This window comes from Passer domesticus, chromosome 25 (genome assembly GCF_036417665.1).
Source record: "Passer domesticus isolate bPasDom1 chromosome 25, bPasDom1.hap1, whole genome shotgun sequence".
NCBI classification, from domain to species: Eukaryota; Metazoa; Chordata; class Aves; order Passeriformes; family Passeridae; genus Passer; species Passer domesticus.
Genome location: NC_087498.1, coordinates 5,290,087 through 5,303,787, shown reverse-complemented (window position 1 = coordinate 5,303,787; position 13,701 = coordinate 5,290,087). Strand labels below are relative to the sequence as shown.

The following is a 13,701-nucleotide window of genomic DNA, read 5'->3' as shown; positions in this document are numbered from 1 at the left end:
AGCCATTACATATTCTGTCACTCTGATTTTGGAAATGTGAGGCTACACAGTTGAGAAAATTTACATCTTGAGACCAAAATGCAAGAATTATTTCAGATGTTCAGTTGTCAAACAGGAGCCATTTCCAGCAACACAAAGTCCCACTGCCTCCAACTGCCCAGGGCATTTTCTAGAGCTGCAGTGGATTTGGATATATCTCATCCTTGGTACTGGACACAAGGCAAACATACCTTGAATTATTCATGTTAATATTAACTCCAAAGTCACTAAGTCAGCAATTGGGCAGTGACACTACAGGAGGAACAAGAGCCTCTGCAAATCTGTGGGTACAAGGAAATTAAGAGCCCAGAATTACCCAACAGGACCTAAACCTGGAAAACCCCTTCAGCTCTCTCCCAAAATAATGCACACACAAAGATTTCCAAGAGCCTTCCAAGCCAGGAAGAAACTAGAACTGACTGTTATCTTAATTCTGCTTGCTGTCTTGAGATGCCAGCAGACCTGGAGTGAAAGCTGCCAGCCAGGGTCCTTTCCAGTCCTTGGGGAAGTGTTCCATGCACAAACAACATTCAGAACCAACCCTGCTCTCCTTTCAGTTTTAACCTCATGATCAAAAAGCACAAACACAGAAGGACTGGAAGAATTACAGTTCTACAAAGTTTTGTCTAAGATAGGAAAGGATTGGGTCTGTTTTTCTTAAATCTAAGCACTCAGAACAGAAAGAGCATTTAATTAAGAAGCATTACTGCCATTTGCAAATGAAATGGAGCATTTAAAGTAAATCATCACAGGGGAGACATAAATGAATGAAGTACCTTATTATGATAAAGCAAATAACTTAGATCCTAGAAGTATTCATTTTGCATTGCAGATATCAGTGGCTTTAATTGACAGCTAAGAACAGAGTTGGAGAAAAAACTTCTCAGACCTGGAAGAATCACCATTTTGTTCAATTCATAAAAACCACAAAAAAAATCAAAACCATGAAGCATTTCTTACACATTGAAAATCCTATTACAAATATTTTAGTTGCAAGTGTCAAGTTCTTTAAAATCTGAAGTGTCACTGTTGTTAGGGTTAAATAATGGCAACAGCTTAAAGGCTTTTGCTTTGTTTGAATGAACAGTTCTTGGTATCTCACTTTTTCTTAAAAGAAACCAAAAAAAAATGTCCAAACCAACCTACACGTGATGAATCAACAGATAAAAATATACCAGCTTTTGTTTAATTCAGTTTCTGTCTCTGACAAAAGTACAGCAGAGATGACTACACAGCACAGCACAACAAATTTAGAGAAACTGAGATGGAGTCAAGAAGAAAAAGAGGAGAGGATAAGTTAAAGCACACTGAGAAGAGGTGGCACAAAGCTGGAATTAAAGCTTCTCCTCACGTTCAGTTTTGGAAGCCAGATGCTTTCTGAAGGTAAATAAACAGCAGGCAGCAATTCCAACACCAGCTTGCTTTTCATCAAGTGCTACCATACTGGAATGAACTGACACAAATACCAACAAATTAACAGAAGTTATTAACATGAACAGACTGTGGTTGAAATAATAAATTTTGGTAAAAGGTGGCCAATGTAATTTTCTCTGGCAAATGAAAACCCAATTTCTAGGCAATGAAAAATCTTGCCAGGAGTAAATTACACCCCAATCTTGGTGGCTGAGCAAAAATTTTAACTGCAACAATTTGCATCAAGTCTCACTTCCAATTTCCTGGGGAAAACATGACCAAATCTCACAAAGTTCTCTCAAATTTACCAAAGTGTCCTACCCAGCCCACTTTATGAGGCAAAAAAATAAATATTTTGCAAAGATCTTATTGAATTTTCACATCAGTATAAGCACACTGTGAAAGGAGGTTCCCAGTCAAGCATGGAAATGGAACCTAAACATTTCAGAGCAATTTTAATGAGAACCTTGGCACTAAAGAATCTGCAAAAATTTCAATAAAGAACCTGCTTTCACAGCCAGGATACCTCCAGGAGAAAAGAAGAGAGGCCAGAAGGGAATCACATTTGCAAGAAACCTAAAGCAGAGAGGATTCTTGGCAGACATCCATGCAAGTATTAGCTAGAAACTCAACCAATCAATTTAAATAAACTTAAAGGAAAGTAACAGAAACAAAGAGCATATAAATCTAATGATGACAATAGACAACAAAGAGGAACAGATGTGCAGCAAATTCAAGAACTCACCTCTTTGTACTGTGAGTAAAAAAAAGCCATTAATTTAAAAACAAACAAACAGAAGTCCATAACTAAACCCAGAACTTATTTTCTTGTTGATTGTGTGAAAATGAAGATCTAATTTCAATTTCAAAAAAGAAATTACTTCTAAAGGATACGGTCTGTGCCAGGGAACAATGTCCTTCCAGTCAACAGCTCAGCCATAATGCATCCCACTGACCAAATATCAACTGAACAAATAAAACAGAAAACAAAACATGATGCATAAAAATACAGCCTGAGCAGAACCCTCCCATCCAGCCACAGCAAACAACTCCTCCTTGAACAATCTGAAACACACTGCAAGCTAACTGATACTGTTCTGTGGCATCTAAAACTTGTACAAATAACAGAATTCAAGATCAGGCAACTCTTCCTCCAGATACAACATGACCTGAACACCAAAGAGCTGGGGAGGAATCTAAACCAACAAAGGGGAAGAAACCTGTCCAAGAGGACTCTGAGGAATGGATTTGCATGTGGCTTTACATAAATGCAACCCAACTCTTGCACTGATGATACAAGACAGGCCCCTATGTGTGCAAGAGGGGGAAAAAGCCCCATAAGGTACTGATATCTGAAACTGGGGTAGCACATCATTTTCTTTGTGCTTTCCTGTACAGAACTATTTTCTTCTATGTCCCTGACCTGCAAGTATTGCTGGAGAGAAGATACTGGAAACTGTGAGCAAGATAAATCTGTGAAGAAGTGGCTAACAGGAGAGAGAAGGATGGGAGATTTATCCACTTTTATCACTTCTTCACACTGTAGCTCCAGACATTCTCCACACCCAGACACATCCCAGTCATTTATTTCAAAAACCACTCTGCTAGGAAAAGCAAGGGATAAGTGCTGACAATATTTTGCTGATTGCAGTTTCAAAGGTTCAGATTGCTGATGAATGTTACCACAATGATTCTGAACTTCCACCTGACAGAAAGTGGCTCAAACACCAGCCCCAAAGCGTAATTACCAAGAGTGCCAATTTATGCAATCAAATGGAGGGGGACTTCTTTTTCCCCCTCCCAGCTCAGAAAGCTGACAAAGCAGAGAACTCTGGTGCTGGCTGAAGCAGTACCTGTCTGGTTGTAGTGCATCCAGTTCAGCATGATCTCAGGAGCCCTGTACCAGCGCGTGGCCACGTAGCCGGTCATCTCGTCGTCCGTGTGCCGCGCCAGCCCGAAGTCCAGGATCTGCAACACAAACACAGCTCTGCAGCCACGCTGCAGCCACCAGCACAGCCAGCACCCAACGGGGACACGAGGGCTGGGAGAGCTGCAAAAACACATCATGAAAGCAAATTTCACAACCTGTGAAGAGACACTAGGCTAGGGCAGCGCGGGACTCGGCAACCGGAATTGTGGCTGGGTATCTTGTCTCCAAAACAAGGAAACACAAAGTAAAGCTGTTAACTCTGCACTTTCACGATGATTCACTGAAAACACAGGACCAGACACAAAAACCACATCCTTACAACTCTACAGCTGGGAAGCACATTATGGCTTTTCTATGAAAGTATTTTCAAAAGGAATTTTTTTGACACTTAAGTTGCAAGGGATGTTCACATGGCACTCAAATCTCAGTCAAATAAATCAGATTTTTTAATTACATTACCTTCAGCTCACAGTCTTCATTAACAGCTAGGTTACTGGGTTTTAAATCCTAAAAAATTAAAGATCAGCATTAACAGTGGAGTATGTGCTGTTTCACGAGTCTGAAGAAGATAAAATTGTAAACAGAGATAAAAGTACAGATTCTAACTGAGTGCAAATACTAACTTTGGATAAATTATTTCATCAGAGTCAGAAATATCTTCTGTGGTTCTCAGAGGTGTCACATATAACCAAAAATGCATAAAGGTAACACTGGTCCTGCATATTTGTATTTAAGAGAAAAGCTAATTCACAAAGGAAAATTATAAACCTTAACAACCACTTCCCCTGTTCCAACTTTTTACTACTTAACCAAAAAAATTCTCAGAAAATTTTCTCTGGTTTTTCTTGGTGCTACTTGTACATGTTCATACTTATTTTTTTTAAGATATTGTTTCACTACAGGACACAATATTAGAATGAATACTCACCCTGTGTATTATGTCAGCTGAATGGATGTACTGTAAAATAAGATGACAAAATTTATGTAACAGTCCAAGCAGCCACCTCCTCATCCCTTCCCTGGAAAATAGTGCCCTAGCCCAGCCCACACAACTGAGATGCTCCAGTCTGGCTGTGGGTTTCCAGGTGGGTGTTCCACTTTGCCTCTCCTTAGGAACACCCAGGAGTGCTGCCACACCAGTGGAACAGCACAAGTAAACAAAACTGAAGAGATGGAAAATTCATTGCCAGAGCAGACCAGAGGGCATCACAGCTCATGGTTCTCTGCCCATAGAACACATAAAAATGATAGGTAACCTTACTGATGCAGAGCTCCTGAGAGGCAGAAGGGAAACAACAATACTAAAATGTTATTCTATGATACTTTAGGGAAGTTATAGAAGCCCTGTGCACACATCTGAACTTCTGAGGGTGTAACATTCAGCAGGAACTCCCACCCCCCACGGTGAGCTGTCCCCATTCAGGGAGGACAGGGACGCTCACCTTCAGGCCCCGAAGGATCTGGTAAATGAGAAACTGCACGTGGTCATCTGTGAGCTTCTGGCATTTCACAATGTTGTTCAGGTCTGCTCCCATGAGATGTGTCACCAGGTACCTGTGAACAAAAGCAAACACGTGGGCTGTGAAGCAATCTCTTGAGTAGGATTAGGATAAAAATTCCCTATAAAGCTCCAGTGGCAGAGCTGACTGTCCCCAAGCACGTTGTTCAATGAAACACAGATCGTGACACTTTAAATAAGGTAGCAAATTAGTGGAGTGATTCCAGCAGCACTGGGCAGTGAACCACAGCAAGTGAACAATTCTGACACGTCCAATAGCTTAGGAGATACTGTAACTTTGTGCTGGAATTCAGGATTATTTGTGAGTGACAGCAGATCAATTAAATAGACAAATATTTCTGTCATAACCTGGGAGGTGTAAGGAGATACAAAAGACATTTTGTTGCAATCTTCAGAGAAGTTACCTACACATCATTGAATTCTTCTAGTGATTTGGCAGGGGTGAACACATCCAACAAACCAATCACCTAAAAAGAAAACAGTGAAGAGAAAAGCTGTGAAATATCCTTATAGCACACTATGATACAGTTCCTAAGATCCTTTGTGGCACTGAAGCATTTATTCCAGTAGATGTTTCACTTCCATCTGTTCAGTGTTGTGCTTTATGCAAGCTAACGAGGCCTTCTGGAACTTGAAAACCTGATGCAGACACACGTGAGAGCTCTGCAGCTCCGCTCACTCACTCACATCACCATGAACGAGATACTCCAACACCCTGGACTGCAAGCTTTGCATTCAGCACGAGGGAAAAACCATAAGCACCAAGAAAAAAGCAAAGCATCAGGATGGATGCCTGTCGGAACCCAGGACATCTCTGGATGCCCTGGATGTCTCACAGCCCTGGCAGGGGCTCAGAGACCCTGGCAGGAAGCCAAAGACACCTGGAAATTCGATCTTAATTCATGGAGCAAATTGCCAACCTTATATGAAGAACTACAGGCCACAAAAGTTTAAGTAGGAATCACAGGGTGAAGGGAAAAACTTTGGAGCACTGTACAGGGGGGTTTTGTATGTTGTACAGGGGGGTTTGAAATTCTGTACATGGGGGTCAGGGGTTCTAAGATGGAGGGATTTGGGCGTGCCCTGTCCTTCTTCTTTCTTCTCCTTGGCATCCATGTTCAGGATGATGTTGGCATGTGTGGATTGGTTCATGGTGAAGGTGCGCTTGCCAACAAGGGCAGAAAGTATTGGGAATTAAAGGTAAATATCTAATACGTAGTTTTCACTATAAAAGAGACAACCGCCCCGTGGGCGGGGGAGAGTGCCCTTGGCTGTCTTGCTGATCAGACCTCGGCTGGACAGACAGAAAAACTTTGCAGATAAGAAACAATAAACTCAACTGAAGACCAAAAGCAAGAGTCCAGACTCCTTCTTGGAGAGCGCGGCCTGCCCAGACGCACCTTTTCCCGTGCTGGGGCAGACACAAGTGACAGCCGAGCCCGGCAGATGCCCAGCCCAAGGACAGCACTGCCTGCACTCACGTTTTCGTGTTTCATGTGCTTGAGCAGCCGCAGCTCGCGGTACGTTCTCTTGGCGTGGATGATGGACTGGAAGGGCCGCGACAGCTTCTTCACCGCCACGCGCAGACCCGTCTTGGTGTCAAAGGCAGAGCTGCAACAGGGCAAGCACATCAGCAAAGTGACTCTTAGGAACGCCTTCGAATCCACACTGAGCTACAGCAGCACCACTTCTGCAATGAAAATGGTTTCTAGGTTTCCTGGTCCGTAACCTGCGCGCCACACAAAATCCTCACAGTTTTACACAACTGCTGGTTTCTGCAGAAAGCGTTTAAAAGATGAGTCTTGTCCACACAGTAAAGGGAAATCTTGTAGAAAGAAAGAGAAATGTTTAGGACTTTGCTGTCTGAAGTGCTCTTAAACATAATTATGCACTAAAACTCTGGAGAGAAGAGTACTTGTAAATACCATCACTATTCCTAAACATACTTGCAAACACCACCCTTGATCACAAAATGCTATGCTCAAAATACTATTTTCATGGTTTAAATCCATACAAAAATCCAGAACTTGTGCCTAATAAAATCAGTTATGATTGTTGTTAATCACAACTGTAGCTGAAATTAAGTTTCACCAAGTTCTGTTATATAAAAGTGCATGTGAATGAATGATAAGTAGCTGTACATTACCAAAACTTGTCCCTTTGTACATACAAATAGTATTTTTTCTTAAGAGTCCATGAGGACTCTGTAACTAAATATATATATATATATATACACGCACATGCAAATATATATATAGTACAGTAAAATTATATTTAAAGTAATTTCTTACACAATTTATAAAGCTAAGGTCTGTCCAAAAGGAAGGAGGAGGAGAAAGAGAGGATATGAAATCAACACTTCACTCAAGGCAATGAATATGGGGAAAGTATGGAATGGAAAAAGTCACGCAAGGACAATACTGGTTGATTTTCCTGCTGTATTTATGATTCAGGTGAACTCCTGATTCCATTTCAAAGTGAGTATGCACTGGTTCTTGATAAACATCAAGCAAAAAGGAATGCTACGTGTTTATAAAGTGTGAAATATAAAGCTTAACTAACAAAGCTCAACACCAATCCCAAGAGCAGTCCTAAATAAACCAAATAAACCCACAATTGCACATGCAACCCACAACGCCCACCCCACCAAAGGAGCTGTTTGAAATAAAGGCAGCTGTCATTTACTTTCAAAACAACCACCAAGAATTAACCTGCAAAAAGACTCCTTATCTCGTATTTGCCCAGTTTCCAAGGAATTTGGTAAGTGAAGTTTATAAGAAATAAAAACCACACCATCAGCAGCCTCCTGTGAGCAGTGACCCTTCCCCAGGCCTGGCAGGGAGTGGAAAAACCCTCTGTGCCCAGGGGAAGAGGAACATCTCCCTTTCTGTAAAGGGCATGCAGAGTGGAAAGACCTCTCTGGAAAACACACGGGAGTACACCAGGTCACAGCAGCAAACCTGCCAGAGCTGAATTACTCAAGCTACAAAAAAACCACCCCTTAGCAACTAACTCCACATGCAAGTTATCCTTTACACCCCAGCCTGGCACACAAAAGAAGCCATCAAGCATTCACTTTTTAATGTTGATTTCAAATTCTCAAGTTTTCACACATCACTAGGAAAAAAAAAAATCAATATTTAAGCAGCAATGCTTAATGAAATTTAGAATTCAATTATTTTTCAGCCTCGGGTAAAAATCACCATCCTGCAATACACAAATATCTCTAGTTCAGCCTGAAAATACATGCCAGCATTTTACTGATACATAAGGCGTTTTCTAGGACTTAGAGCAAAAATAAGAGTAGTCATCATCATTCAGCACATGCTGCTCTAAATTAGTCACGGATCTTCACCAGTTTCCAAACATTCAGGTACAAAATGCAGCAAATACCAGAAATTCTTTCATCTTGCAAAGAAGGGGATCCCCTGCACCTCAAACCTCCACAGCTGCAGAGTCAAATTTCTTTTTGGTTTCCCAGATTTTGGGATTTCAGAGCCACCAGACATAAAATCAGCTGTTTCAGGATTCAGATGAAATTCAATTTCACTTTTTCTTTTTAAATTACATTTTCTGGGGTCATACCCAGTCACTGTGCTGTTGCAGTAGCTGTAGAACCTCAAGGGAACTGCAGTCAGCAGTACTGGTCAAACAGCACAATGCACAAGCTCAGGAAAGAAAATTCTGTATAATTGAATATTCACAATCTAGACTTGAAGTCAGAACACAAAGTCTGGTCATATTTGAGGCCTAAAGACCATTTCCCCACAGATAAATCGTGCTGAGTAATTTTCTGCCACTGCAGATAACTGGCTAATGAACAGCTACAGAACAGCTGTCAGCTGGAGAACATTTTAAACAACTCTAAGCTGCCTTTCATCACAGACTTTAAAACAGCTGCATTGCACTGATCATATTTCAGCTAAAGAAGCCCAATTAGGAAAAAATTGCACTATCCACAGTTTTAAATCCATTTAAAAATAAGATCAGCACAAATTTAGAATTTATCACACTTTTTTTAACCTCTTACATAGTACTGTGCTATGGCAAATGAATGCATCCACCTCACCCTAAGTGAGCTAAAATTACAATTCTGATCTAACCTGAATTGAATCCAGAGCACAGGAGGTAGAAGAAAACAATTACTTTAGAGAACCAAGGTTACTTATGAGCACAATTTATTTAAATATTAAATAATCAGAATGTTAATTTTTGTGCAAAGGCTTTGTTGCTAAATATATGCTGCTCATTGCTTGTGCCTCTGCAAATACCCAAGCTCAAATACCTGAATCTCCTTAGTGCTGCCTCTGAGGTTAATTTATGCACTCCTAATCAGACAAAAACACAGTCAGCACCTGACAGTTTATTATTGACTGCAGCCACTTCTGTACCTGCACTTCAGCCATCACCCTCCCAACACACAATAAAAGCTGCAAATATCCTTCTCCTGTGCTAGATTACCTTCTGCTTCTAAGAAAGCTGCAATAAAAACCTCCCTAAGCAGATGTGCTCTCACTAATTTACTTAATGCACCAAGCTCCCCTACATCCAAACTCCTTGCCAGCACTTTCAGAGCTCTGCTCACAGCTTTTCTGTGCCTGCCCTTCTCCTACTCAGCTGCCCCCTCCCCACTCATCTTCTGCCAATCCTTCCTGTGGCTGCTCCATCCCACTCAGTTTTCAGCTCCTATCACTCCTCAGATCCACCACACCTCCCTGGAGGAGCAGGCACCTGTCCCTCCAAGCACACGCAGGATTTGGAGGCACCTGCATGCTTTGATAAGGGATCAGGAAAAAATGAAATAACCCTAAATACCACATTTGTAGAAACAGTTCCTCTGTTTCTACAAATGTGGTATTCAGGCTTATTTCATTTCCTCTAGACCCTAATGCTTTAAAATGTGTTAAATCTATAATGTTTCTCTGGGAGCTCTCAGTACCCAAGAAACTCAGTCTCAGTACAACTGTGGGTTGAAATGGGAAGAAATCACAGGTTTTGGAGGGCTGTATCACCTGACAGTCTATTAAAAAAAAGCTAAAAAAAAATCTTATGCAAGATTTTGAGGAAGAGTAAGTGTTGGCTGTTCAATCCTTTCCCAATTAAGGCAATACAGATAGCTTGCAAAGCAATTAAACCAAGCCCCTTATTTTACAAAGGCATCAATACAACAAAGAACAGCTGCAAAAATACAACAATTAACTAAGAGTATAACAAATGTGCTTCACAGCCTTTTAGAAATTGATGGGAAATTTGTGAAAACACCATTTTGCTTAGCTCAGAGCTGGCTGAACTGATGCTAGGAGTGGAGACTTCCCTCCAGCACGGGCAAGAAATGAAGCAATCCTGCAAGTGAAGTGTGAGTCACCAATCAATCCCATCTCTGTCCAGCAACTTCCCACTGCAAGATGCATTGTCCAGGCCCTCTCCTCCTCACATGAAAAATTACAAAATGTTAGGAGCCCTTTTTTCAGTGCAGGCCTGGTTACAAAAGCATGCAAGAGACTGTGTTGTATAAATACACAAAATGTTGCAAGAATGAATGAAACAGCATTTCATACAGCAGATGCCATGGCAATTGCTGCTTGACTTAGGCAGAATCAGTCTGAGGATATGTGCAGATTTTTCTCAAAGTTTTGGAACTGAATCCCTATTTGTATCTCCAACACATGCAGTTTTTAAAAAATGGATCCTGAAAAACACCTGAGCTGGTATTTGAGCCTCATTCTTCCAACACTGCACATCACCCCTCAGAAACACTGCAATAGCTGCTCTGACTGCAGGCAGGGTCTCGGGCTGCTGCAGAAAATGCCTCTCCCTGCAGGCAGGGTCTCGGGCTGCTGCAGAAAATGCCTCTCCCTGCAGGCAGGGTCTCGGGCTGCTGCAGAAAATGCCTCTCCCTGCAGGCACTGCCTCCCCAGCAGTCAGGTCTCTGCATCAGGGAGCTCCAAGCCACACTCACAGCACATTCAAAGCAGCCCACAACAGCTCCCTAGTCTAAGTGACTCATCTGGCACCTTCATGCTTTCTTTTTTATTCGTTTTCCCCTCCACTTTCTGCAGATTCCTCATTTTTAAATGCCTCATTTTGACAACTTAAATAACAGAGCATATTGGATTACATTTGAATACAATAATGCAGTGAACACACATGAAAATATATTTCTCATTTTAAGGATTGTTAAAACACCACTATGTACTACCCCAACAGGGACACACCAAACCCCAAATGAAACTTTTTACTGGAGAGAAAAAAATAATCTCTAAGGGGACAGAGCAGAACAAGTCCTTGCAGGAATACCACAAATAACATGCATCACCACTTGTAGCTTAATAAACGTCCATAAATATGCAAAAGTTTTTGTTGTTTTCTGGAATTTTTCAATTCTGACATACTTTCCATATCACTACATCTTTTCTGAAAACTATTTTTAGAAGAACATAGAGGAAGCCATTACCATGAACTGTAAAAAGACTCTGCCACATGTCTGAAATTGCTTCCAATACAAAACTGTTTCACTTGGTCTGAACAAAGTTGCACAATCTTTGAAAGTTTTGACACAGCAAAACAGGAAATTCATGATGCAAACTCGTTAGTTACTGGCTGAAAACAAACTTTGCAAGTATTACATGCACAATGGAGATTGTAGGGAGGGGGAAGAGAAAATGGGAGTGGGGTATGTGATGTAGGATCAACCTTAAAATACAAAGGACCGGGCACCAAGCAAATTAATTTCCCATTACATCTCAGGAGTTGCATAACTCTGTGACACTTACAGGGTATTTATCAGCTGTGTCAACAAGGTCCTTCTTTCACCAGAAGAAACCTGTCTATTCCCTTCCAATCATTCTATAATTCCTTCCAAAACCATTCTATAATTATATTAAAAAAAAAAAAACAAAACAAACAAGCAAACAAAAAACACACCTCAGCAAGCATATTGGTTATTCTTGCTACAAAACTGACCTGCCTGGTTTACTTTTATGAAATGCAAGCCTCTGCACACTTCAATCACAGCATTTTAAAAAATGCAAGTTATTTAAGCTCAGCTTACCAACAATTTTGTAACAGGTTAAGAACAGCTGAGCATTTCATTTAAACTGTAGCTCATGCAAAAGAACTTATTTTCTTTACTAGCAAAATGCAGCATGTGTCCCTCCTTATAATAAAATTGATACCCATAATGTAAATTTGCATACTACATTAATAAAAACATATGCATGCCTGCTCGAACACAACAGCAAAGCAGCTTTGTAATTATGCACGCATATTTCAAAATTCTGCTCACACTCTGACAGAACCAAAGGACACAGAACAAAACCCAGAATGCTCATGTGGAAGACGTTTCTCAATCAAAGGAGGCAGCAATCTGTGAACATTTAACTAAATGACTGCTAAAGTCTAGAGTCAAACTGATTCAAATACCACCTTGTCTTTAAGCTTAAGCCAAGTATGCAGCTCCATTTATGTTTAATGATCCACCGCAGCTCAGCAGAGAAGCTACAAATTAAGGAGGCATTGCATCTCACACAAGCAGCCTGGTTTGTTCCTACGGGGTAAGCATTAAAAACCAAACTCTTGCAGCTCCCTGTATTTCTGCAGGTCTCGCAGCAGGACTTTACTCTCGCAGGGAGCACACACTGCAGTAATTCCATAGCAATAAAACGAGTCCTCCTGTGTTCATCTATTATTGCCAAGAAAATATCGGTGCTTGTGAATCGGTGCTTGCGACTATGACAAGTCAGGAATACAAAAACAGCCCTCCCAGCACTCTCCCTATTATCAAATTCCAGATGAAAACACAATTGCCTCAAATACAACCTATCCTTCAGGTCCAGAACGAAACTGGGACAAGCTCTGCAAAGCCAGCTGTGGGGGGGAGCTTCCCAGGCTCCATCCCTCTGCACTCCCCACCTACGAACTGCAAGGAACCACACCGAAATCTGCCCGTGTGAGCTCATTCGGGGCGGGCCGGGGGGGACGACACGTTATTATCTTCCCCTGCAAAAATGTTTCGGAGCCACCTGCCATGTGGTGCAATCCCCGACGCATTCCAAAGACGGGGCTGCGGCTTCCCGGCAGCACCGCGCGTAAAACCCGGCAGGGAGGGAAAAAAAAATAAAAATAAAAATGTCTCTTGCAGGAGGCTGGTGGAGAACTGGGGGACAGGAACCCCCCGGGAGACAGCCTGGCCGCGGTGCCCAGCCCGCACGGGTCCCTGCGGGGCTGAGGGGCCGCGACCTAACGCGACCTCCCCGCGCTGCCCCGTCCCCTCCCCGCACTCACCAGACGGAGCCGTAGGCCCCGGAGCCGACCGGGGAGAGGTTCTGGTAGCGCTCGGGCACCTCCCACACCGTCTTGTTCAGCTCCTGCCGGTAGAACTTGGGCCGCTCCTGAGACATCTCGGTTGCGGAGCCCGCCCCGCCCGGCGCGGCGGGAGGGGGAGGCTCTGCCTGCGGCTGCAACAGCACCGCCGCCGCCACTACCTCCTTCTCCTCCTGCAGCAGCGACTTCTTCCTTCCTTCCTTCCTTCTTTCGCTCCCTCCCCCGAGCGCTCCGGGCGGGGGCAGCCCCGCAGCAGCGACGCCCCCGCAGCCGCCGCCGGCCCCTCACAACCCCGCCCCGCTCCCGCAGGCACGGGGGGCGAGGCCGAGCGCGGCCCTGTCACCGCCTTCCCCCGCCGCTCTGCCTCCCTCCCTCTCTCCCCTCGCCGGGCCGTGCCACAGAGAGGGGCGGGATGGCCCCGCGAGGCGCGGCCGGCGGTCGTGCGGCCAGCGGCGAGCGAGGCGGGGGCGCCGGCGTG

The 13,701-nt window shown here is 43.1% G+C and overlaps 1 protein-coding gene across 2 annotated transcripts in view; it reads right to left on the bottom strand.

Moving 5' to 3' along the window:
• Nucleotides 1-13,701, bottom strand: part of MAPK14 (mitogen-activated protein kinase 14) — a 23,043-nt gene extending 9,342 nt beyond the window's left edge. For both annotated transcript variants that reach the window (XM_064399277.1, XM_064399276.1), the window contains exons 1-8: nt 13,185-13,701; nt 6,383-6,512; nt 5,310-5,368; nt 4,825-4,936; nt 4,311-4,340; nt 3,842-3,889; nt 3,306-3,420; nt 2,347-2,418 (exon numbers count right to left, since the gene is read on the bottom strand). In XM_064399277.1, coding sequence (XP_064255347.1) covers nt 2,347-2,418; nt 3,306-3,420; nt 3,842-3,889; nt 4,311-4,340; nt 4,825-4,936; nt 5,310-5,368; nt 6,383-6,512; nt 13,185-13,300 — 682 coding nt within the window. In that variant the 5' untranslated portion in view covers nt 13,301-13,701. The remainder of the gene's footprint in view (nt 1-2,346; nt 2,419-3,305; nt 3,421-3,841; nt 3,890-4,310; nt 4,341-4,824; nt 4,937-5,309; nt 5,369-6,382; nt 6,513-13,184) is intronic.